This window comes from Hippocampus bargibanti, linkage group LG08 (genome assembly GCF_051943395.1).
Source record: "Hippocampus bargibanti isolate YZ-2025 linkage group LG08, ASM5194339v1, whole genome shotgun sequence".
Classification (NCBI taxonomy): Eukaryota; Metazoa; Chordata; class Actinopteri; order Syngnathiformes; family Syngnathidae; genus Hippocampus; species Hippocampus bargibanti.
The window spans coordinates 21,646,038-21,672,169 of record NC_142741.1 but is presented as its reverse complement, the minus strand read 5'-3'; the positions used below and the strand labels follow the sequence as shown (position 1 = coordinate 21,672,169).

The following is a 26,132-nucleotide window of genomic DNA, read 5'->3' as shown; positions in this document are numbered from 1 at the left end:
AATTATGTATTAGTTATGAAAAGACATATACTACATACAGTATATACATAAATCACCCGGTTAGTATTTTCGCTTCACAGTGTAGAGGTGCAGATTTCGATTCCTGCTCTGGTGTTCCTGTATGAAATGTGCATGTTCTCCCTGTACATACGTGGAGCTTCTCCTTGTATTCCGGTTTAAAAAAAACATGTTTCAGTGTTAATTATGAACAAAAGTTTTGCTAATTTGCAGTTTGGGTCGGTCAGACACGCAATGGTTGTTCATTTCATGCGTTGTCTTTGTGTGTTGAATTTGTTTGGCTGTACCTACGGCTTTCTTTCAGTCGCTTATCTTTTATTTTTAACTTCAGTTCATAATATTTCGTCATCAATTTTATAAGCACCTGTCACGTTGAGGTGTAAGCTTTTTGCATTACTATTTTTAGAGCTGTGTGCGGGGTGTTGATGCTGTGTATACTAAGTACTTAAAAGGCAACAAAGGCAGATTAGAACTGCAGGCTTCTATGTGAAAAGCAACAAAAACGTTTCAGATTTGTTGCCTTAAGGCTGTTTATCAAGTTAATTCAAGGGTCCAATGTCACCAAATATTCTCGACGAGTTGGCTTGACAGCAGAGAATGAGTTGTGCCTGCCGTTTGTTCATCAGACTGAGGCCTTTTGCTGTGACTGTTATCACTTTAAACATTGTCTCGGGGGATCATTTTTTGCATGAATACAAGAGACATTAGCATCCATGCTGAGCTGATGCTTTTATTTGCTCTCTGCCCTGCCGGACATTACACATGTGCAGTGCACGATCAGATTTATGATTTTCTTTTTGTTTTAATGTTTCATTTTAAAGACATGATTTAGCAGTGCATCATTGGAGGAGTGTCATGATCATGTAACAGACTGAAAACATAACAATTTAACTGGTCATTGCTTTAAATACTCGCACTGGCAGGTACTTCTAGGTGTCCATGACAACATAGTAACACACATACATACACACAGCTGACGCTCTGCATGCGCCATAACACACCCATCGGAGTTTGCTCTCAGCAGTGACCAGTTGTCTCCCTTTGTGTAAAAGCTGATGCCTGGTGGTGAGGTCACGAATCTCAGTTGAATTCCCTTTAAGGCTGACGTGAACCGCATTGCACTTCCACCATCTTTTTTTTGCACTATTATTGGTCCAATATAAGCTCTAAAATATAAAAAGTGTTAATGGGTCATAAATGGGTGTCTCAAATTTAAACTATACTGAATTGTAACTCCTGGAGCAATATCCCATTTATGTTTTTCCCCCCTCACGATCAAGTCTATATGAAAACATGTGGTGTGGCGAGTCTCCAAATATTTGGTCTTCTTGCACAGCGTGTCTCTCTAGTATTTTACATGCATTCCACACAAAGTCGCTCTTGCATGAATTCAAAATGGACTGGGAGATGATTTGGGTTATATTACAAGTTGCCTGATGAAATCATATATCAAGAGAAAATAGATTAATTAGAATTTATACTTTTTTGGAGGTAGTGTTATTAAATGACACTGTCTGCTTTAACCATACCAAGAAGATCACAGTTATTCAGGCAGAATTGGTTTAAATGTGAATCAATTTGGTGCTGGAAAACTAAGTTCATGTGTGAAACTGGGTCAGATAACAAATTGAGACCGGAACCTAACTTCCTTCAGTCCTCTTCATTCTATTCATTTGACGTAGCGAGACTGTGGACTGATGCATATCACACGAACAGGCAATGATGATGGGTTTAAGCATGAGTGTAAACACAGCCGGTTTTCAGAGGGGTGATATCAGTCTGTGAAGTATGTGCGACGGGGGTGCGTTGAAAGGGCGAGCTGCTGACAAGGCAGCCTTGAATCGAGGTGTTCTTCTTTTGCACAGATGGGGAAAGTATATCACTTGAATCTAAACAAAACAACAAAAAAAGATGATGAATGGCAGAAATGATGTGGCACATGTGTTACCTCAGTGCGTGGAGAAACAAGGAGTCATTTAATATATACTGTAAGTGGACTTATCAGCTGTAATGCAAATCCAGTGAATCACAAATCCACAAATATTGGATTGGATTTGCCTTTATAAAAAGTGCAAGATGGCACCCGCGGAGGCAGCCATCAGCAAGTCCTCTCACCAGCCTTGCTTTTTTTGTTGTTTTTGTGTTTTGTTTTGTCTTTTGTGTTGTTGTGCGTCATGTGGATACGGATTGTTTTTCAGCATTTTTGCCTGCAACATTCATCAAGGAGGAGGAATGTTGTGCCATTTGACTGTCATCGCTGGACAGCTCTGGGGCGATTGTGCTTTTTTGGCACCTGTAATGGGCAGCATTTTCACAGCCCCGCGTTGTTTCGCAAAAATGTCGGTGCTTTTGGACAGTTTGCGACTGGATGGATGCATGGCTTGAGGAGCCCGCAATGAGAAGAAAGGAGCGCCGACGCGTATGTGGAACTGTTGTGGCTTGGAATTAAAGCGGATTTACGTGGCACAGGAGATGCTAATGGTTGCTACAGCTTCGTGTTTGCTTTCAACGTTTAGCTTGTAGCAGACGTGCACATTCCACTATGACATTCTTGATCCACTTGTGAAAATGATGCTTTGATCCTCTCCCCTTTGATCTAGAACTGCTTCATACAACAAAGAGGGTGAAAAAAAGTGCTTAAGATTGAATGACTGTGTCTTTGTGTTGTCATATTATTTTTGTTGTTGGGTTAGGGTTAGGTTGTTGTTGTTTTGACTTCAAGTTAGTGCAGTGAGAGTGGCTTCCTTTTCAGCAGATCCTTTATTTTGTTTTTCTACTTCTTCCTTCCATAACTTTACTGCCGTGAAATGTAAATGTCTCTACTACAAGACTAATAAAGGCTAATCCAATCCAAGTTATTTGGGGATGGAATGTAATATTAATAATTGAAATGCAAATCAGTTCCACAATGTTTTTGTTAAGAAGAATTGCTATTTTTACTTCATTACTTTGTACTTTGAGCCAATGCACTGCACATTCCACTTGCGACATTTACAACTGTATTGTTTATATCTTGGATATACAGTGAGGCCTTGGCTTACAAACTTAATTGGTTCCCAGACAGAGTGTGTAAGGCGAAAAGTGTGTATCTAAAAAAAAATTCCCATAGGAAACCATTAAAATGGGAATAATCCGTTCCCGGGTTTCCATAAAATATACTTTTCAACTAAATAAGCCTTAAAACTACACACAACATACCTTATTCTATGTATATTACATGTGCTATTGTATTGTAATGAAAGAAATACACTGTACTGTAATAAAGCCACATCCGAAGATTTCTCCGCCAGCCATGGTGGGTGTGTATTGCGAAAAGTAGTGCGTATTCCAAGGTTTAATTTTCATAAATTTGACGTTCGTAAGGTAAGGTAAGGTGTACGTAAACCGAGGTCTCACTGTATGTTTATTCTTTTTAAACTTTGTGGACTACATTAATCAAAATTAAAGGTCATGAAAAGATGCTTGCAACACATTTACGTGGAAGATCATTTTAAACTGTAGTTAATTTTGCGCTTCGTGGAATTCTTTGAACAAACCTGGCAGGCCGGAACAGAATACAGTTTTGTGAGATGAGACGATTGCAGGACATCTGCTTTTCTGAAAATTCAATCATGCTTTTTTTCCACCCTGTTGAAAGATAGCCCTTTTTTTTATTTTTTTTTTTTTTTTTTTTTTTTTTTTCACATGTGATCATTGGGAATTGTGAAGCCTGACAGCAGTCGGTAGGAACGAGCGGCGGTACCTCTCCTTCTTGCAGCGCGGGTGTAATAGTCTCTGGCTAAAGGAGCTACCCAGAGCTGTCAGGATGGGCAGGAGGGGGTGGGAGGGGCTGTCCGTCATAGCTTTTAGTTTAGCTAGCGTCCGTCTGTTGCCCACCTCCTCAAGAGAGTCCAGCGAGCAGCCCACGACAGAACTGGCCCGCTTGACAAAGCGCTCCAGTCTTTTTCTGTCCCGGGTGGTGATGCTGCCTGACCAGCAGACAATGCCATAGTGGATGGCTGATGCCACCACAAATTCTTGGAGAGACATGAGAAAATGAAGTGAAAAACTCTGTCAAACTCTGTTCATTTCTGCTTTTGTGAGTTAATGAGGCACAAAGGAAAATGTATTGGTTTCTAAATGAACATTAAAAGACTAGGAGACATCTCAATGGGAATTAAACTCATTAGGATCACTGATTGCAATTATGGCAGGTAATCAGTAGCAAAATGTATTGGCAAACAATTAATCAACTACTATGATCTTGTTTCAATGAAATGTGAAATCACGTTGCTTCCCGGAGCAGAACATCTCATCAAAATTAAAAGCAAAAAACAAACTTGGTTTGGCTTCGTTACTATTTAAATACACAAATGCAAGTTCTTCGAGTAACATGAGATGACTGGTCATTTGTGTGTTGTAAGAAACCAAGATTGTAATAGTTGGAAAGGTGAAGATGAAATTGGCGAAATGTGAGCAGATGTGGTGGCCGTTAATGACAATTATGATAACAACGTAACTTAAGCAAGGGAGCATTAGTGGTAGTTACATCCTTAATTTAAAAAAATCATGTCTACATTTCACCTGTTGTTTTTTTTTTTTTTGCAATTAGTCATCTTATTGTGTTTCAAGTTGTGAAAAATGGGGCAGGCATTTTTTGTGTCTCATTTTGCGATTAGTCATCTTATTGTGTTTCGAATTGTGAAGAATGGGGCAGGCAACTTTTCAGAGTTGTCTGCCCTGGTGTCCGCTAACTTTGTGTCATGAGTTTCATATTATATTATGGTTATGAATTTAATTATGTTTTTACTATAATTTTGACATGTTCGGCGGGCCGGATTAAGACACCTAATGGGCCGTATGTGGCCCGCGGGCCGTAGTTTGCCCATTTTTGGTTTAGCATGGAATGTTTTTAACAGAACAATAAGAATCGGTATGCAACTTAGACCAAGATTCTTTTTCAAACACAATCTCAACATACTAAACATGGTTTCATGTTGCCTTTCATTTAGGCTTGAATAAAGAATGGTTAAAAACAAAACAAAAAGAAGTAAAACCCATACTTTTTTTCTCTTTCCACAACTGTCCGGATATAGTTTTTACCATCCGTAATCACAATGTGCCTCTCTACAGCCAATGATTCGTTTGCTCAAATTGAGCATAGATGGGAGTAATTACTCTATTTGGGCTACGCAGAAAGGAATTACGAAAGTAATATGAGTTAATTTAAAAAATGTTCAGTCCCTTTACACAATGGACCCCATCAAAAGTGCGGCAAAACAATAAAAAGTGAAATATGCCTACTGCCGGGTGGTACATGCCAATGCTTTCAATTAGCACGGCCGCGGTGGTGCCAATATGACTCATCTCCGTAACATGGATGAATAGAATCACTGTTTACGTATATTTAGCAACCCTATTAAAGTCAATTGTTCATTATATAATCTATTATTTGAAGGAGAGGTCTTTAGTGGGGATGTGAGAACAGACAAGGAAGCGTTTGGAGTGTTTCCGTAAGCACAGCAGGCTCATGGTAATTTTATTGCGGTTTCCAGTGCAAATAATATGATGTCATCATCATGTGTTGCGCCTGCAATACAAAACCTCAGTCCTGGTTCGACAGCTGAGTTTGAAATTAACAAACTGTGTTCGAAGAAAAACTCAATGGAATAAAATAAGACATCTGTACTCTTTGTTCATTTTATTTATACATGGATGCTGTTAAAAACAGACGTGCTTTTTGCTCGACCGACTCAACATGTGTCAGTTCCCTTTTCTCATGAAGCAGGGGTGGGAATTGTTTTACAAATCACTCTACAAGTCTATACAAGATAAATAACTTAAAACGAAAATCAATGAAAGGAAGATCGCTAGGAGTTATCCTTTTGTGGAACAGCACCATTTTTTATCATCACAATAATGACAAATACGTGCTTTGTCTGTCAAATATTTTTTTTTAAATGCCTTAAATCCTGCATTCAATCAAAGAAGATGCAGGCAAGCATTATCTCTAAAAATCAAACAGAGATGAGCGATCCCCGAGACAAATAGCTTTCCATTATCAATGTGTCTCGCATTCAAAGCACACATTTATAGTTGTTTTGAGCATTTAGAACTTTGGACAAATTGCGCATCGTGTTTCAGCATTTGCATTGTTAAATTTGTCAGTTTGTGAGTTAGAAACTGCGTTAATGTCGTTAACCCTGCAAGAGGCAAGATTGATTCATTTGCAATCAACAAGAAAGAACCACAGTGTTGCATATCATAAAATTTGAAATCTTGGAACTTGAACACCATTTTGAGGCAAGTTTTTGTCATATAAAGATAAGGCACATTTCATCAATGGCTGGATGTATATAAACGAAAACCGGGACCAGACTGATACAGAAGACTGAAAATGATTGCATATAAGTCGTCAAATTCAACAGGATCTCAACAAGGCTTTGCAGTTTCTTCGGGCAATGGGGACACATTGAATTAAGTCAGTAACAGAGGTGGCGTGTGCATGTTCTTTACCTCATTATATAACATGCAGGTATGTCGTCTTGGTGTCCACACCTATGACATTTTTGGCTGTGCACCTGTAAAATCCTGTGTCCCGACTCGAAGGTTTCTGTATCACCAGAGAACCTCGAGGACTGAGATAATGGTTACCATAGATACGGGCCTGACCCAGCACCCTCAGCTGTGTCATATCTGGTGTTTCCCAGGTAACCATCGCCCGGGGAGTTGCTATGGTGAGGCAGGGCAGCTCCACTGCCACGCCAGGGCGCGTGTAGGTCACAGGTGAGGGTCCTGTCGTGATGCGAGGGGGGTAGGCTATGATTATGACAGGAACTGTGACAACTGAAACCAAGGAAGTATCGGGACTGGTAGACCTGCAGATGTAAGTGCCCCGGTCAAACACAGATGTCTGATGGATCACCAGGGTACCGTCCTCTTGGACGAGGTACCGACCAGAGTCACCAGTGTCACCCCTGGACACGACCTTTCCGCTGGGTAAAGTCCAGGAAAGGGAACCCAGGGTGTCTTTGGGTGCTTGAGAAGATGAGCAGGGTAGGCGAAGTGTCTCTCCATTTGTAATGCTGATCAGAGAAGCAGTCTGAGTTCTCACGGCTGGTGCAGAGATGGCAGAGGGTGATGGAGGACCTACTGGATTAGGAGATGCAGGCAACTGTGGCCTGAGTTGCAGCATTTTTGGAGAGATGGGAATTGGCGGACGAGGCACCTCAGGTTCCGATTGAGAGACTTGTTTTGCAGTGCTTGATCGAGGTGACAGAGATGAAAGTGTGCGGGACACTTCTTGCGGCTCGGAGACCTCCAACTCGACCTGAATCCTTGTATCTCCTTCGTCACCGTTCACAACGCACACAAAAGTACCACTGTCGCTCACCCGTGCACCCCGCAGCTCCAAGGTGCCGTTTCTGTGCACAGTGAGTCGACTGCCATAGTAAGGGGCCGGTAGCACACCATTATTAGGCAAATACCAGTTTAAGGGAGGAGCTCCATGAGACGGACATGGCAAAAGAATAGTTTGGCCTTTCATTAAACGCTGCTTCCCAGTTGTTACCACACTCACAAGTTTGTTTGTGGTGCTACCACTGCTCCTACTTTTGTCATTGGTTACTCCAAAGTTTCCTCTGACCCCGCTTGCTCTCCGATCACCATTTGTAGTAGTACTGCTTGTAAAAACGGCGCTTCTGGAGATGCCCCTTCCAATGCTAGTATCCCCAGTGGGGTTTGCTTCATTGTTAGCCGTTTTCGCTGCAACCTCATTGTTCCTTGCCCTGGAATTGCTTGTATCAATCGCTCCTCTCACTGAGCTATGACCATTTATTGTGATGCTGTTCAAAGTTCCGTGTGCATTTCTATTCAGGGTTTCACCGTTACTTGCTTTTGTGTCCATATTTCCACCCCTGTTCACACCGATGCTGACAACTTGACCAATTCCACTCAGAGGCCTTTTGAATCCATTTTCATTGTCACTCCTTGGGGCTGGACGGAAACTTGTTGCTTTGTTTACTCCAATGATTGTCCGGCCTTTGTTATCACTATAGCCATTGTTTCCATTCTTAGGAACGTCCACTTCAAGGCCAACAATCATGCTTCGTTCCCCAGCTGAATTTCTTGCTCGGCATGTGTAGTTTCCCCCGTCAATCTTTTGAGCTTGACGCACATCCAGAGTTCCAGGAGAAGTCACTGCAACTCGTTCAGAGTAAAAACCAGATCTTGGTAGGATGATACGATGTGCTGGGGAGAACCAGGTCACTGTTGGTGGGGGATCCCCACCGGCCTGGCAGCGAATGACCGCCGACGCCCCCTGACGTACTTTAACAACTTGGTAACTTTTATTGTCATCGAAGGTCGGTGGTGAAGTCATCATAACCTTGACATGAACCTGATGGGAAATATTTAGAAAGCAAAAAGGTCATTATATTTCAGCCCCAAAAAAATATGTTTATATGAATGTGTTTTGTTCAACCTTACCTTCATAGTATCTTGACCTCCTTGATTCTCAGCATAACAGGTGTACTCGCCTTCTTCTCCCCTGCCCACAGCTGGAACAAGCAATGTTCCATTATGAAAAACGATGAGCCTTCGACCACGCCCTGCTCTTTCTTCCCCTTGTAACACACTGTTCACCATGGTTCCATCTGGTAGACTCCAGCTGACTGACGGGTCTGGTAATCCAGAGGCTAAACAGTCCACCTGCAAAGAGCAAACCAAAGTAGCTTTGTTTTTTATACTGTACTAAAATGGAATTACTTATTTGCCAACACCACCACCACTTGCCACCACCACTTGCCATGTATTGAAGAGAAAAAAGTTTCTGCCATAGTGTGTCTACCTCATTTTTGAATGTCACCTCCTCTTTTGCAGTAAGCTGCGAAATAGCTGTTAAGTATTCATTGTCATCCACGGTGGCTGATAGGTGAAACAGTTCAATTTACTGCTTGGCTGGGAAACTCAGCAGCACCAAATGGAATGCTCAATATCATCATGTAGTAAAAAATGAACATTTCACAGAACAGTCACAAGATCAGCCTGGCAATCCACGTCCCCACTTTTGACTTTGAGCCAAAATATCTCAAGCATCTTCAATCTGATTCAACTATAATTGAACAAAGTTCTTGTTTCTCCCTCTGTGGAAGTTTGAGGATTGTTTAAGATTATACTGATTAGATTACTGACCTCAGTCACCTGGGACATTTCATGTCCCAAAATCTCATCACTGGACTTCTCGCTTTGACACTGACAAATAATCCCTCAAAACTCTTGGAAGGTAATTTGAGCATAGGCTTGTTCTTGTGTAGTGCGATACAGTCTGATTCAGTGATTAACATTATTATACGTGAAGGTACCTTCAGTGCCTTTCCAAGTGACACCATCTTATTCAAAGGTTGTTTGGGCTCAATCTTTGCAGGCTTGATATGCACTGATAGACGCAGAAGGCGATAATCATCAGCGACTTTGTTGCGTGCAATGCAAAGGTAGTCTCCAACGTCCCGCTCTGTCACTGACTGGATGGACAGCGTGCCATTTTGGTGCACCATCAGACGTCGGTCGAAGCTTCAGTTTGAACAAATGTGAAAAACAAAATCAGTGTCACATAATAAAGCTGCATTATTATTACAATTGTCATTTCATACCCAGCCTCTGCTCTCATACCTGAAATTCATATCCACCAATTTTCTGCTCGGAGTCCTCCAAATGATAATGGGGGTTGGGTTACCCGTTACAGAGCAGTGGAGCTGGAGATTCTCTCCATAGGAAACAGCGGTGACCGGAGGCGAGGTTGAGATAATTCGGGCTTTGCTGAATGGAGAGACTGGCAATGAGTGTAAAATCACTGAAGCTTTGCCTTTGCCAGATGTGTGTGAGGTGAGCGTGGTGTTACGTGTGGCCGTGGACGTTTCTGTCAAGTTAGTCAGCTGTGATGGAGAGATTATGACTGTTCTATTGATTTTAGAGGCCGAGTCAGCAAAAGGGGACTGATTAGGGTAAAATGGGGATTTAGGATTGAGAGGGGTCAATCTGGCAGAGTCAAGCGGGCTTGACTGGAAGCCAGGATGGGATGAAGATCCATTTTTCTGAACCGGGGTTGAAAGTGGAATGTTTTTTGCGTCCCGTGTCACTTCTGCTTGTTTTGCCTCCTCTTTAATTTTCACTCGCACGTTCCTCTTATCAGTTCCAACAGCATTAAAAGAGGTGCACTCATAACTCCCAGCATCCTTAGGCCCGACCTTTCGAATATGTAGGGTCCCATTTGGCAACACATAAAGGTTGCCATGGAGAAACTGGGATGGACGAACTAAAGCCCCGTCTGGAGTACGCCACCGCAAAGTTGGTGGCGGGGCCCCTCTGGCAGTGCAGTGAGCATAAAAAGGTCCTCCGGGAGCCAAAAGCAGGTTTTCCTCTCTGAGTTGTTGTATCACCGGGGGCAACGATGAAATGTGTAAGCGCACCGAAGCACTGGCGGCACCGGCGGAGTTGGAGGCCACGCAGCGATATGCCCCGCGATCACTTGGTAATGTTGATGAAATATATAGGGTTCCGTTCGGGTACATGTTGATTCGATTGCGGGAATTCGCCATGGGAGAAAGGACAGAACGGTCTGGAAGAACCCACGAGAGCAGTGGGGTGGGAACACCGCTGGCCTGACACTCCAGGTGGACTTCCCCACCTTGATGGATTGTGACTTCTCGATAGCTTGCCAACTGCATTCGGGGTGGGCGGGTCCACACATCCAGTGTGGTGAGCAGCCTTGTCACATAAAAACAACAACAAAAATCAAGGTTAGAAACATATTCACTCTCTTCCTCAATAGTACGTTGCATTGATATTTATAATTTGAGTAGTTTCACCTGTCGCGACCCAGGAAGCTGTGTGCGCTGCAAATGTACGTGCCTCTGTCTTGTAACTGAACATTTAGAATAACAAGGGTGCCATTTGACAGAACCTCAAACCGTTGAGCCCTGGAATGAACAGACATCACCGCTCCTGAGACACACAGACACAGACAATCCATCAGAAAGGGCAACAGTTGATAGAAAAAATGAGCAGAGTCCCTTTGGGTCATCAGTCAATTGTGAAATAATGCAATGAAAACTGTGCATGTCTACAATGATGATTATTATTGTTTTTTAGAAATGAACATGTCGAATGAGAATGTCACTTGGTAGCAAATAAAAAAGCGAGTTGTCAATTCTATTTCAGAATTTGATTTTATCCTGCTCCATGGAGGATGAAAAATCACAGCGTCATTTGCACAGCTGTCATTCGGAACTCCAGCACTAATGATACCCGCAGTTGTTTTCATTATAGTTGCTTTTTACTGTAATAGTCATTTGGCTCAAACTCTACCAAAGACAAATTCTTTATGTGCATACCTGGCCAATACAGATGATTCTTTTAACACTGTATTATATTTGGCCTTCCTGTAATTTTTTTTAATTTTGCTTTTATCATAAAGGCGGCAAAGAAGAGAGCATTAAAAATCCGATAACGTTCAATAAGAAATTTTCCAGTTATATATCATGGCACAGGATAAACTCTTGTCAATTTGGTTGCATCTGGTTGCAACAATTAAATATGTGAGTTTGATTTTTCTGTTGCAATAAACCTCCCACTGTGCCTATGGCATTACAATTACTTTGTTTTCGGGAGTGGAAAGCATACAGTAGGTTTGTCTGTTCCTAGGAGGTCCACGCTGTATTTGCTGAGGTTACAAATTACATCCAACAAGTCTGTAGAGAGGTGTTGGTCACGAAAGTAATATGAAGATAAGAAGAGCCTCATTTCCATATAAATTTATTGTGTTTTGTCTACATCTATGGTCTGCCAAATGTGTGCATATCTGTTACATTACATGCACCTGTGGCGACCTTGGTCCATGTGATGGAGGGCTTTGGATCTCCTTGAGCCTCACAAGTCAGCCTGGCCACGTTTCCTGCCGGGAACGACACCGTTCTGAAATGTGGGTCTGCAATCCTTGGTCTGGATCTTAAAGCTGGAGACTGCTGCGATTGTTTTATCAAATGAATGATTGAGAAAAAAAGTGTTAGCAGTGCCTCCGACATCTGAATGCAAAACCTACTCCTCCATAAAAACAAACAAACAAACAAAGAAGATAAATGATTCTGGTTCTAAATTACAAAGCTCTGTCAAAATTAAAAGCACTAATACAACTTTAGTAAACTTCAGTCAAATGTAGATATTTCACAAGCAGTTATTTCACATTGCTAATTCATCAGTGAAGGGCTTGTCGAATTAAATAGTTTGTAAATGAATTAATGTCTGATTGCAAAAAAATCCAGTGCGACTAGATGCCCACACACGTAATGCTGTTGTAATAGAGCATGTGTTTTTCATCTCTGCTTTCAAAATGACTAGTGAAGCTCTGAAAAATCTATAAATCGGAAAAATGCCATAAACATCCCTTACGTTTAACAACGGGCCATGTGATCACAGATTAAACTATTTCCAGTTCTCCTTTGCCAAGCTTTTTTTGCTCCAGGTTACAGTATAGTTAAGTGAGCGTGAATGCAAATAACAGTTTTATGGGAATGCACCAACACTTGAAATTACATTTTAAAAATACCCTAGGATAGCAAACTTGTTAAATGACTGAAAGTGAAGCCCTAAAAAGTTTCTGAATACATTAGGACTCAAGCAAGTGAGTAAATTATGTAGAGATCTAAGATTTGTTCTTTGTCATTTTGTCAGGCATGTCGTCTTAAAAATGTGTTTGGGTTAAAGACGTTTTGTCATCTATTAATACTCACCCTAGGAGTGGCAGGAAGTGGAGATGGAGACCACTGTGGCTTGCTGCTGTGTGAATCCGGAATGAAATTAGCTCCAGGGTTTCTCCAGTCAGTTGGGGGTTGACTCTGGTGTGGCGCACCAGAAACAGGCCTCCCTTTGGGGCTGACCTGGCCCATGTTTGGCCTTTCTCCGGCTGACGCAGCAGTGCTTGATGCTGTTGCCGCCGCTGCTGTTGTTGTAGTTGTTCTTGTGGTTGTAGATGTAGAAGATGCACTGGATGGTGTGTCAGTTTTAGTAATTTTGGCTGGGTTGGCACTTTTTGCGTAGGTAGTAGTGTGAGATTCCAAAGTAGAAAGGTCAGTGCTAGCAGTTGAAGAAATATCTTTGGTTGCTTCTGCAATATCCCTCCTAAGGAAACTGGTAGTCGGTGAGAGGTTAGATGATGAATAAATAACAGCTGCAGAAGCAGTAGATATAAGAGGTGAATATTTTGTGGAACTCTCAGTAATTTGATACATGGGGGTATTTGTGGAGGCTAAAGTCCATGGAATTGGGTTTGCAGTCAAAGGCCCGAATGGAGCCGATGTAAGTGTGTCGTCAAACGTGGAGGCAGTGACAGAATTATTTGTAAGACTGATTGAAGGTGATGTTGTCAAGGAAACAGTGGAGGAGGTGGCCGGCAAGAGAGGGATGGAGAATTGAGATTCATTCACGTCCACCAAATTATTTTCCAGCCCTTCACCCTGTTCCCCTGAGGGTCCATCATCATTAGGGCTCAATGTTTTTTGTGTGTTTGTGTTGACGTCATAGGAGTCTGTGGTCGCTGCAGTTTGTGATTTAAAGACAGCCGACTTGGTACTGTCTGGTTTGTTGCCTGCATGAGTCATCACATCTGTACTTGTCTCCATGTCGTAAGGGGACAATAAAGTGTGGGAGGAAGAAGTTAGTACAGAGAGGTTCGATGTTGAAATTGTCACATCAACAGTGTTAGGAACAGAAGGAAATGGCAGATTTCCAATCTCCACATTTGGTGTTGAAAGAAGTGTATTTCCAAGTATTTCCAGTGTATTTGGTGGAGATGTGGTTGTTGACACCATTTGAGTGATTGAAAGGTTCAAACGATCAGCAAGAGGTCGCCGTGGTGTGACAGGGCGCCCCCTTGTTCTACTGTTGACTCGTCTCCGCTGTCCTGTCCTTCTGCGTGTGTTCCATGAGCTTTCTGGCCGTGTATATGGGACTAAATTGGGAATTAGTCCTTTCTGTGGTTTTGAAGGTCTAGCTTTTGAAAAGGGGGGATTTGCTTCTTGCTCCTCTGTACTAGCTGCATCTGGGCCGATTTCATTAGTTCTGGATGTTGGCTTTGACCTGACAAATTCTGTCTGAGTTGTTGTTTGCGGTGGTGTCACATTTTCAGTCTCAATCTCATGTGTCTGCGTTTCTGAGGACTCTTCATGCTCAGTTCCTATTTCTGCTTGTGCTGTGTATGCTAGTGTGCGAGTAGGGTAAATGGGCTGTAGACTTTCCTCTTGCAGAACGGTATCATCAACAGATGATCCTTCCATTTCTGATCCATCTGCTCCTTCTGCGCCTGTGTTCTCATCACCCTCATCTCTTTCTCTGTCTTCATCTCCTCTCAGGGATTCTGCTGTGGGCTTTTCTGTTATAGGATGATCACTACTGTTTGTGGCTGTCGTCTTTTGGCGTATCTTTGCTAGTAGGTCAGCCCATTTTAGTGGGTCAATTTTTTGCTTGTTTGCAGAGTAACGATTTCTTCTCTGCTCAGATGATAGAGGCCTTCCTCCTCTCCTCAAAGGACCTTCTCTCAAAGGCCCTCGTCTTATAGACTTTTTGGCTTGATTTTGTCTGTTTGGAGAATGCTGAAGACGAATATGATCTTTCCTGTGGACTGTAATGGTTCTCTCTTCTTCATCCCCTGATCCTTCCTCTTGATGTAATAATGGTGCTCGTATTTTTGTTGATCGACCAGAGGCTGATTGTGGCCCCCGTCCAGCGTCTCCAAGTGACAGTGTATTCCTTGGTTGTATTTCGACGTTCATGGACACCGAGGCTCTACCATACTGGTTGACAGCGACACAGCGATAATAACCAGCATCTCTGAGTGAGGGATTTGGAAGAAAGAGACTCCCATTTGATTGCATAATCAATCCACCTGATACTTCTAATCCCTTCCTAACTATATTCCCATCTGGTAACACCCAAAATATGTTTGGTTCTGGTGAACCAGAAACCTTGCAGGAGAGGCCGACTGACTGTCCTACACTCCCTGTGACAGAAGGTGCGACTTGCTCACCAGTCGGTGGGGAAGAAGACCCCTCTACTGCCAGACGCAGTGCTAGGACATCTGAATATGTGCTAATGTGCGCTACACAGTAGTAAAGACCTGCATTTGAGGGCTCAACATTCTGTAACAGCAACCGAGAGTCCGAGACCTGAATCCTACCATCTTGACTATGGGATGGGGAGTGAAGTTTGGAGCCATCTGGTAGAATCCACTGTACTTTGGGATGACTAGAACTTAGAAGAGGGCAGGAGAGCTCCAGTCTCGTGCCTGCAGCTGCTGTCATTGTTGTGGTGGTGTGGTTAGTTAAGATGAGTACCCACGGGTCAGACGCAGTGGTAGATTTTGCGGGTTCTGTCGTGCGGTCAGGATGAGCGGAAACTCTCGTTGAATATATAAGGCTGACTGTGTCTCGGCTGGACTGGGCTCTGTTAAGTCGAATACTGATAGCTGGCTGCATTAACCAATGTGGTCCAGTTGCGATAGAGGCTTTGACTCCAGTATTTAAATATCCTTCTGTCTCTGCTGTCTGCCTGTAACGGTAGGCCAGATTTGGAATTTTATTCAGCATGAGTTCCCTCTCAAGGTGCACTGCTGTTTCACTATAGTAAGCCAGGATCCTCCACAGACTGTCGTAGCCCTCTCTTTCTATTGGGCATTCTAGAGAGAATGTTACAGCCATGGCAATAGGTGAAGAGGAGGGGTGGGACAGATCTGGAACATGAGATTCATCCTGGGGGTCCGCAGAATGAGTGACGTTGCAGTGCAGTTTAACGCTGTTCCCTTGTTGATCCAACAGGCCGAGTGAAGCGGTGCCTAAAGGCTCTCTGAAATATTCACTTGATCTGATTTCATTTTTTTCAAGTTCACTTGCGGAAGGTGTCTCCTCTCCCCACGGGGTAATGATGGGGGAGCTGCAGGTCAGATCATTGTGATCAAGTAAGCCTTGCCCTTGAAGAGCACTTGGTGACTCACATATTGGACACTGAGGACCCCCGGAACATTTCATTAAATCTGGTTGAAAAGATAGACAAAGAATGATGTGAGAAACTGATATCTTATCACATATATGATACTTTGCACGTCAGACCCGTCTATGTGCGTTGCTAATGCCAAATTTAGCATGCACGTTCCCCTGTACGATTAATTACACTTCATATCACTTACTAATTTGATACGGTTACTTAATCTTCTCATAAATCGTAAATATGCAAAACCTAATTATTCCATGGCAAGCATTAGCCATTGTTTCAACTGCCTGCACACAATGCTGCCAATATGTATTAGTCATGGGAGGTTAAGTTTGGCATGTCAATGAGAGGCATTTGAAATTCCAGTCTTCTTCAGAGACTGTGAAAATTCATAAACATAACGAGATAGATTATGTGTGAGAGCTAAAGTGGGGCACGTGATAAAAAGCAAGTGTGTAGAGAAAATGACAAAGATACACAACCAGATGTATTTAAATATAAATGTGAACCAATTAATAACCATCAAACCCCATTTAACACTTTACAGAGTTGCAAGACATATTAGAGTCTCATCAATCAGTTCGAAATGATGTCATTTATAAATGTTTAGTTTATAATGTTAACGCTTTCATTACCCTATCCATTTGTTGAATTAATAGGATAGGACAAAATAAGAGGAGACAAACCTGGGTGAACTAAACGCCAAGAGGGGAACCAACTCATCCTGCAGTCACAGCTCCATGGATTAGCCTGAAGCGCCAGTGTTTCCAGCATCGGTGCAGTCTGTAAGGTGGCTTTGGGCAGCGTACTAAAACTGTTGTTGGATAGATCAAGGTGGCTACAGAAAAGAAACGAAAAGCTGTCAGCAAATAAATTGAAATACAGTACATTCATGCTGTATCTGAAAATCCCATATTTATCAGTTAGCCCTAAAACAGCCAATTTTCACTCAATGAAATCCTTCTTTCCACCCGTTAATATTGGCTGGAATTAGGTCTACTGAAGTGTGAGCGTTTCTGTGATCTGCTGTTGTCACTTTTGGAGTATTCATTTGAACGTAAAAGTACGGTATCTGAATTACAGTCCTTATGACTCGACCTACTGGAGTGTTGAAAAGTAGTATGTTTTCAGAAGGGAAAGTGTGCAGAGAGCGTGGGGATGCAGTTGATGCAGCTTGTTTCCTTGTAGACGGAGCAGACGGAGGCTTGGCAGCTGGAGCAAGGCCCTCGGGTGGATGTATTGGAGGTGGTTGTGATCCAAGTACAGGCGCAGTAGCGAGGTCAGGCCAGAGAAAGTCTGGGATGAAGGGATCTCCGTCAGCTTGTTATAGCTCAGCTTCAGTATCTGTAATGGTACAGATGAAAAATTGAATGCTACAATGAAGTTAAAAGTAAATGTGATGACGAGAAGAGACTGGAAGACATACTTTGGCAAATATTGGAGTGTGCTTAATAAGGTGAGACTTTAGGAAGAACATTTCTAACAATTTGAATCTCAAGTATGCCTTCTGGTATTCTCGACTGACTCATGCTATTCCAGTCATAGAAGAGTCGACGTATTTCAAGTGGGTGCATGATGAGGAAAACCACGTTGTGGGATTTTCATAAGGCTTATGATAAATCGGCTCTCCCGTGAGGCTACTTCCACAAGTGGGAAAGATCCGGCTGCTGACAATTCAAGCACACGGAAATATGGATCCTATTATCACAGTATGGCAAATACAGTACATGCCCTCATTTAGATGAGAAATGGAAAACAAAACAGCAGCTTGGTGAGTCCCGTCGTAGCACTCAGGTTCCTGTTAAAATATCCACTTGTGTGTGTCACTGTTAGGTTAACAGTCTTATGGAAGGCTGCATTTTATTTTTGGATGCATGAATACACTGGGGTAGTGAAAAATGTCAGCAAGGTGATCATGCACGTAGTAAATATATTGTAAACAAAGCAAGCAGAGAAAAATAAAAACTAAAGCTATAATTTCAGATTTTTTTTTTTTGTTTGTTTTGGTCTCTGTCCGTTAATCATATTGTTGGGATATCAGAGCAGGCTACTTCCTGGTTCATGGGGAATGACAAACAGATGTGGTTCCATCATGATTCTGTAGGGTAGTCTGGTCCATTGATACCTCAAACATTACTCAAACGGTAAAAATAATAATAATTAATTAAATGATTGTTATCTGCACTTTTTATCTAGATCCACATTCTAATTTAATTGGTTCTTCCAGTGGAGAAACAAGAGTTGTCAGCACCTGGAATGAATTAGGATTTACACTGCGGTTGTTGCAGTGTGTGGAAATAGGCCAAACTAGTAACTTGTTTGACAATTTCTATTTGGTAGATCAAACAACACCTTTACATGCTTGCAATTTAGAATGTGAATCCGAAATGGGGGGAAAAACAGACCACAGCAACTGCCATGACTGACAGGGATTCTTGAAGATGTCGGCAGTGGGGCAAACGGCATTGTGTAATGTCAAAATTAAAAATATTACTGCTACCGTTACTTTTTTTAACCCCCCAAACTATAAACATTCCAAGATAGGTAATTGGCGACACACCATTTTCTCATCCTAGTATACCTGCAATGATTTCAGGTCTTGAAACGGTGCATCCGGCAGGTGGTCGATGTTATTGCTGTGCAGCATCAAAAGCTCTAACCTCTGTAGCCCAGCCAGCGAACTGTCATGCAGCCTCCCGATGCTGTTGAATCTTGAAAGTGGGGATAGATTCTTATCAATTCATTTTATTTCAATCAAGTATAATTTGACTTGACAGTGGAACCTCTAGAATCCAACACAATATGTTCTGTGACATTGGTTGACCTTTTTGTTCTCATTTCAAAACAAATAAGAACAAAGGCCAAGTGAATTCATTCATTCGTTCATTCATTCATTCGTTTGTTCGTTCGTTCGTTCGTTCGTTCGTTCGTTCATTCATTCATTACACCCCCAATCTCATCATCAAATGTTTTTTTTGTAATATAGCATTGCTAACTGGCATGTACTGTATGTATGAAAACACGTTTTCCAGTGTATGTGTGAAATAATAATATAATAATAAAATAATAATATAATAGTATGTGCCTTAAGCTACCACCCAGAAAGTTGGATTTGTGATGTTATTGCTATTCCAATTTTCCTCATTGCTACCATTTATACACTTGGTGTCCCAAAGAAAAAACTAATACTGCAAGCAGTGATTAAGAAGATATCATGCCCAATTTTTCATGCCGTGTCCTCAAACTGACAAATGTTTCGCACTTAACATACTTTGCTCACTAACTCATACCATCATGACCAACATTTAATTACAGTAGCACAGGAGACTGAATTGTACAGGGGCAAAAAACAGAAAAGTGGTGATTCATAAAAAATAAAAAAATATGTAGGCCTAATATTCTTGCAAGCTGCTGTAAAATGACCTGTAGTTAACACTGACACTGCTTAACCATAGAAACATAAAATAAATCTTCCCAATTCGAGTCATTGGACCGTTGGTGCTATAGAGTGCTTGATGTATATTCCAGATTGTAAACTAAACACCAAGAGGATTTGGATGGTTCATACGGACATTCCGACCAAGACGTATATGCTCCTCTGCAGTTGTCTTGACATCTACTGTCAAACTCTGCATGTGTGTTTGCACTGTCAACAAAAGCGCCATCTGACAATTAGTTTGTGTACATGTGAAGGGTGCAAACATTTTGCCCAGAGTTCAATACCCCAAGTTGATGCGGCGCGTGCGCGCAGGCAATCCAGCTGGTACAGTGAGCAAGGAGCGGAAAGTACAGTGCACTTCATTGGCTTGGTAACAGTTGCAGCTCCGAGGGCAAGCCTGGCCTTGGGCAACCTCCAGGACCCATAGTGCCAGCAGCACGCCCACACTTGGATACATCTTGGTCTTCATTGTTAGATCAGGCTGGCAGACTGCTTGGGGGGGACACCAACAACAATTTGGTGAGGTGGTTGTTGATTTGTAGAGTTGAATTAACTTTATTTAATCGGCATTGAGGTTTTGACACAGAGCAAAACATAGCGTATTATTGGCCATAGCCTATTATTATTATTATTATTATTATTATTATTATTATTATTGCACCCGTCGTAAACTACAGACAACTTCCTGTGTGCTCGACTAATTTGGTGGATGTTCTTACAGTACAGGAAAATTGCAGTATGATCATATTCAAGACCTCTTAACATTTTTTTGCTTTTAAAAAGATAATGGTGCGAACATTTCACTGTGAAAAGTGTATTTACTTAACAGTAGTGTACACTCTGTTTGCGATTGTAGTTGTAGGTTGAAGTAATGTACAATGGCAATGCATCATCCCTGAGTCAAAATGTTGAAAATGCATCCCACTCTTATCCAATTCAAAATGTGTGGTGGGAAAAGTGGGGCCCACTCTGTTGTTTAACCTGGCCTGTTGAGTCTCTATTGAGCCTCCTGTAATATTTCTAGCGTTAATTAAGCATTTTTTTTTCCGCTGTCAACTATGTTCATGAAAATGTAGATATGTATAAATGTATGTGTGTGTATGTGTGTGTGTACAATAATTGTGAAATACAAATAGCATAGAATAGAATAGAATAAATAGAATAAAACAAATAATCTATGTTTTATAATTAAAATAAATGTCTCTATTTGCATACATGCATTACCCCTACCCAATCCGCTTTATAATTATGGCCATTTTATTAAAAATGTGGCAATCTAACACAAAAGTTTGTCCAACCTTGTTGAAGTCGTTTTCATTCAATTGGCAAAAGTTTACAAGTTTTGCACATGATGTTTTCGTATTGCAATATATGCGCCCAAGAGTAAAAGCCTACCTTACAGTACTTTCGTCGGATGAAGTAGTGACGTGTCCAGCAATGAAGAATTCATTTCCCCGATGAAATGCGTATTTGTAATCCAAAAACCTACGTGGTCTCCGAATTTTTTTCCGGAAATTGATTACGTGCTTTAGTCCTCCACGTACGCCGTGAATTAAAAGTCCAACCGAAGTTTTTTTTTTGCAGCAATATAAGAGTAAGAAAAACACAATAAAAGTCTAAATTAAGAACATCCGCAACTGCCTTTAAGTAGCATCCAGCCAGCTTCCGTGTGTGCGCGTGTCCCGGGATCAACTAGAAACCATTGAATGCGTGTGCGTGCGCGCGCAGCAGAGTGTGAATGACAGTGCGTGTGCATCAGTGTATATTGTAGTGCAAGAGAGGAGAATGGGCTAAAGTAAACTTGCAGAGAGGCTCTCAATGGCAAAGGAGGGGCTTGCCTGCACTTCTTTACTGTATCACTCAATGGGAGTCCCTCTCCTTTGTTGGAAAAGGCGTGGGAGGGAGCGTTATCTCTCGGAATGCCTTTTTTTGGCTTCATTTATTTATTTATTTTTGCTTTTACCACCATTCTTTTTTTTTACTGAGGCATGATGCAGTCATTCTAAATCATCCGAAAATGTAGAATATATTCATGAGCAAAAATGTACTGTCATAATATTTTGTTCAGGGTTTGAGCCTTGAATACACAGCAATGTCAATACTGATAGATACTGCATATACCGAGAAAGATATGTACTGCACATTGAAATACACTGGGAAAAACCAAATGAGTGGAGAATTAAAAAGATAACAATGTGCAAACAAAATATGGAAATCATGATGAGAAGACTGCAGCCTGGTAGCCGAGTGGTTAGTGCGTACGGGTTTGATTCCAGCTATCCTGCTATCACCTTCCTGTGTACATCATGATTTGCAAGGTTAGTCACGATTCCCGTGCTCAAACTATCTGACTGAACTTTAATTTTAATTTGTTTTCAGAGTGGGTTCATTACTTTTTGTTGGTTTGAGGTTTTTTTGACTATGCTTTGTTTTTGATTAAGTATTAGTTTTTTATTTTGTGTGTTTCTTGTGTGGAAGATGTGTAGTTTGGTCAGAATTGTGGAGTAAAAACCTCACCTACATTAAAAACTACAACTGTAAGATTTTGTCACGATTTGCAAGGTGGTGATGGACCCCAAAAAATGGCAGGGGGGAAGAGCATGGTGTATTTGACAACTTGTATTAAATAAAGTTGGCAGGAACAAAATCTCAAACAACAAAGTCATCAGAACAAAGAGGTCCAAAGTAGCAAACAAAACCATGAATAAAACATGGCAAGATGAAACAAACCTGACAGGGTGAAACAATCAATGACCCAACAGTAAATGGTCATCCCCGGATTGCGTTTTACTGCCACTAATTAAAACGACCAACACCTATGCACCTGCAGACAGGGCCCTACAGTGCCACCTGTTGGTCGCAAACTGAAATGTGACAGTGTGGAGCTTGTTTATTCACTCCTTGCCTCAGTGTACTCCAGTTTCCTTCCACATTCCAAAAACAAAGGAAGGCCGATCAAACACTCAAAATTTCCTAGAGGAGCGAATGTGAGTTTGGATAGTTCATCTCTGTGTGCCCTGTGATTGGCTGGCAAGGGGATCAGGGGTTCCCCTGCTTACTGCCCTAAAACATCTGGGAAAGGCCCCTGTGAGGATAAAGCAGATCAGAAAACGAGGGGATGGAGACAGCTTGGATAGGCTCAAGCACGCCCTGCGACCCTTGTGAGGATAAATCTGTTCAGAAAATGGAAATTATTAGAAGAGAATTTAAACAGTTGAAATAATATTTACAATTATTATTGGGTCATCTTTAGCGTAATATCCTGCCATTTTGTAAAAGAGAAAAGCGAATGTGAAAGCTATTTAGAAGTGTTTATAATTCCCTCCAGTTTCACTGTAGCACACTACAGCACACACTGTAGTCCTGTAGCACAACAAGCAATGCAACTAAACTGAAAGATGCTTTGGTATTCATTTTCACGAATTGATTTTCGGCTAGGCGGCCCGGTTGTCGAGTGGTTAGGACAGTGCAGAGGTTGTTTGTGAGTTCAAATCCTGCTCCTGTGTGGAGTTTGCAAGTTCTACCTGGGGCTCACGTGGTTTTCTCCGGGTTCTTCGGTTTCCTCCCACATTCCAAAAACATGCATGGCAGGCCGATTGAACACTCTAAATTGTCCCTAGAGAGCGAGAGGGAGAGTGGATGGTTGTTTGTCTCTGTGTGCCGTGCGATTGGCTGGCAATCAATTCCGGGTGTCCCCCGCCTAGTGCCAGAAGACGGCTTAGGTATGGCCCCAGCAGCCCCCGCGTCCCTCATGAGGATAAAGCGGTCCGGAAAAAGTTTGTATGTATGTATGTATGTGTAACGGAGTTGTGCGCTTAGATTATTAAATTATGAAGGAAGTGACGCAACGGCGCACAGTGTGGCACTATGTCCCGCCCATAGTTTCCAGAACAATCTCGAGGAGATTCAGGGTGAGTCGCAATTTTCTGTTGGTCTTGATTAACGCGCATTTTCATGACAATATCTTATTTTGTTTCCCCTTTTTTACTGTCTAGTGTTATCTAATTAGTTCCCTTATTCATTTCGAGTCCAGATTACTTTTTGTGTCATTATTTACTTCACGTTTTGTCGAGTGGAACTTTGGAGCGCATGTGCTTCATAGTGCTTTTCTATTGCGCAGTTAATCACAAGACGAAACCCATGCGACTTCACCCATCCCTTCTGCCATACTGTGTTGCAGGTAATAATTGTTTCATTTCGTTTTTATTGAACAATATTTAGTTTCTTGTGTCGTGTTTCATTTGCCCGTGAGTGTCCGTGGCTGGTTGAACTGTGCGCCAGCCATTACAAGCGCACCGCGTGTTCTGCCGAGTCTCCGCCCATGATGCGTTCAGGGACATCTTGTAAATAACAGTGAACTTGTGTTGTATTCTCTTTTTCTGTAAATAACCACTATACGATCACATGTTGTTAATTCTGTTTTGTTATCTACAATGTTTTGCATTTGAGAACAATCTCGAGGAGATTCAGGTTAATCACAAGAAGAAACCCATGCGACTTCACCCATCCCTTCTGCCATACTGTGTTGCAGTGTTGCAGAAATAAAAGAAATAAAAAGACACATCCACGCGTCTCGTCTTCATTAATACGGCAGCATCGTGGGGATGAAGACAGTCACTGTTGTGACACCCGTCACATATGTATGTATATAAAGTAGAAACAAATATTCACATCAGAATAGAGTCCAGTTCAACTTGACTCACCACCTGCAGTCTGCAGGCAATGTTTTTACAAAGTTGATTAAATGTTGCACTACATTCCCAAAAATAATTGCCACATTCCTTGATGCAGAATTTGGGGAATGGAACAAGTGTTTGAATTTCAGTTCAACTGGTGAGACAAAAGTCAATAATGGAATGCATTGTTTCTCCACAAGTAGAATTTTAGGTAGAATGTAGTGCATGTGTATCTCCTAAAAGTTGTAGCGTGTGTGTGTGTGTGTGTGTGTGTGTGTGTGTGTGTGTGTGTGTGTGTGTGTGTGTGTGTGTGTGTGTGTGTGTGTGTGTGTGTGTATGTGTATGTGTGTATAAGATAATTCGATCACAGATTGTGAGTGACTTTAGAATGATCCAACTTGTAAGAAACTACAGCTGAGAACAAAAATAGGTTGCCGTCGCTCAGCTGTTGTCTCTTGTATAGGCCACGTAATGCTCCCTCCTCCCACTCACTTTACCAGCGGTGACATTTTACACACAAGAGGGAATTTTAGTGGTCAAATATTATAACTAAACTGTAATTGAGAGGTAAGCCATGCTTGAAAGCAGATGTACTCATCACGCCAAAGCTACGCTGGGCTTTTTTTTGATTGTGGTTATAAAAGTGGAAGGCTTGATCATGTCCCGACGAGGGAACATCTGCAAACATCTTTAAACCAAATGTAATGTTGTGCCTTTACCGGATAATTACTCCAAGATGAATCGGTTTTTATTTTCAAACTTCTGCCCTTCTTATGTGCCTCTGCAGGCAAAGTTATGGCATGATAACTTGGCAATTTTCATGCTACCACACGGATGTGAGATATACCTTGTCCAACTCCACTTTTTTTTAATCTCGTTCATGCCAGTTGCACTGTCGGACCATCAGATAAATATTGTGGACTGTCTCTTCACCTAAAGAAGATCAGGTATCAAATTTTCCAAACAACAAATAACTTTGCAGTTGGCTACATATACTTTCCAATATTTGTCATTTTTCTCAAGTCGTATTTTAAATTGTGTGTCATTTGATGGTCGTGGTAGAGTATACGGGAAAAAAAATCAAAGAATAACACTGACAGGGGAACCCTGGCGAAAAGTTCGTCGAGAACACAAAGTCCTGACAATGCCAAGAAACCCAAGTAACAAACACAAGACCATGACAGTGGGACTAAACAAAGCAACAGAAAAAAAGCTGCTAACAATCAGATGACTAATGTAAACATTTTCTCACAGCATGGTGCCAAAGTCCAAATATGAAACCTTTTGACCATGCTTTTGATTTTTGTTGTTTTTTTTTCAACCAATCATTTTTTTAGGTCATTGAAGAGATCTCATATCTGTGAATATGCAATAAAATGATCGGGAAAAAAATAAAACCTGTTCCATAGAGTTGGCTCACAAGAGTCTTCCACAACGTTTTTGGGGCTCTCTTTTTTGTTGGAGTACATTTTACATCTGCTCTCATTTTTCCACTAAAGCTGCAAGTAATAAAAAAAGTTGCCAATGAAGGTGGTAATGGTGCTATGTCATCCATGGCTGTATTAAAATACGTCGCTGCCATAAAACATGACGGTTGTGTCATCAATTACCACTCGTCTGCATTGTTCAATGTGAAAACGCCATTTGATAACAGAACGTGACAAAATCCACACCAGCGCTTTCTCTCACTCTCACTCATCACACTCTCACTCACTTTATGACAGGGTCATTTAAAAAAAGTGAAGTAGCCAGATTCCAACCACTACTATCTTAGAAAAAGCAAGACCCGGAATTACACATGTCCTCCATGAAGTGTGTATACATCCGCTCATAAATGTTTACTGAAACCCACCAGGCAAAGCTTGTGCTGTAACCTGTAAAGCAACAAACATTTTTGACATCTGGATATTTCATACATTATTAACATGAATATAGTTGTACAGTTGTACAGTATTTGTCAAATAATGCAAAATACAAGGAACTGA

At 41.6% G+C, this 26,132-nt stretch overlaps 1 protein-coding gene across 3 annotated transcripts; it reads right to left on the bottom strand.

Moving 5' to 3' along the window:
• Positions 1–5,493: 5,493 nt before the first annotated feature.
• LOC148894791 (matrix-remodeling-associated protein 5-like) lies at positions 5,494–21,257 on the bottom strand. 3 transcript variants are annotated; one of them, XM_089002710.1, is made up of 12 exons: positions 20,867–21,257; positions 19,756–19,963; positions 18,614–18,743; positions 17,135–17,376; positions 16,719–16,870; positions 12,783–16,075; positions 11,873–12,017; positions 10,863–10,998; positions 9,667–10,761; positions 9,360–9,567; positions 8,485–8,706; positions 5,494–8,395 (listed from the first exon to the last, which is right to left on the bottom strand). In XM_089002710.1, exons 2-12 carry the CDS (start codon positions 19,938–19,940, stop codon positions 6,518–6,520), a joined length of 7,686 nt encoding a protein of 2,561 aa, XP_088858836.1. In that variant the 5' UTR covers positions 19,941–19,963; positions 20,867–21,257; the 3' UTR covers positions 5,494–6,517. The 3 variants fall into 3 exon arrangements, with proteins under 3 accessions (XP_088858836.1, XP_088858835.1, XP_088858837.1); XM_089002709.1 differs by having other exon boundaries at positions 19,756–19,960; XM_089002711.1 differs by having other exon boundaries at positions 11,873–12,014; positions 19,756–19,960.
• Positions 21,258–26,132: the final 4,875 nt, after the last annotated feature.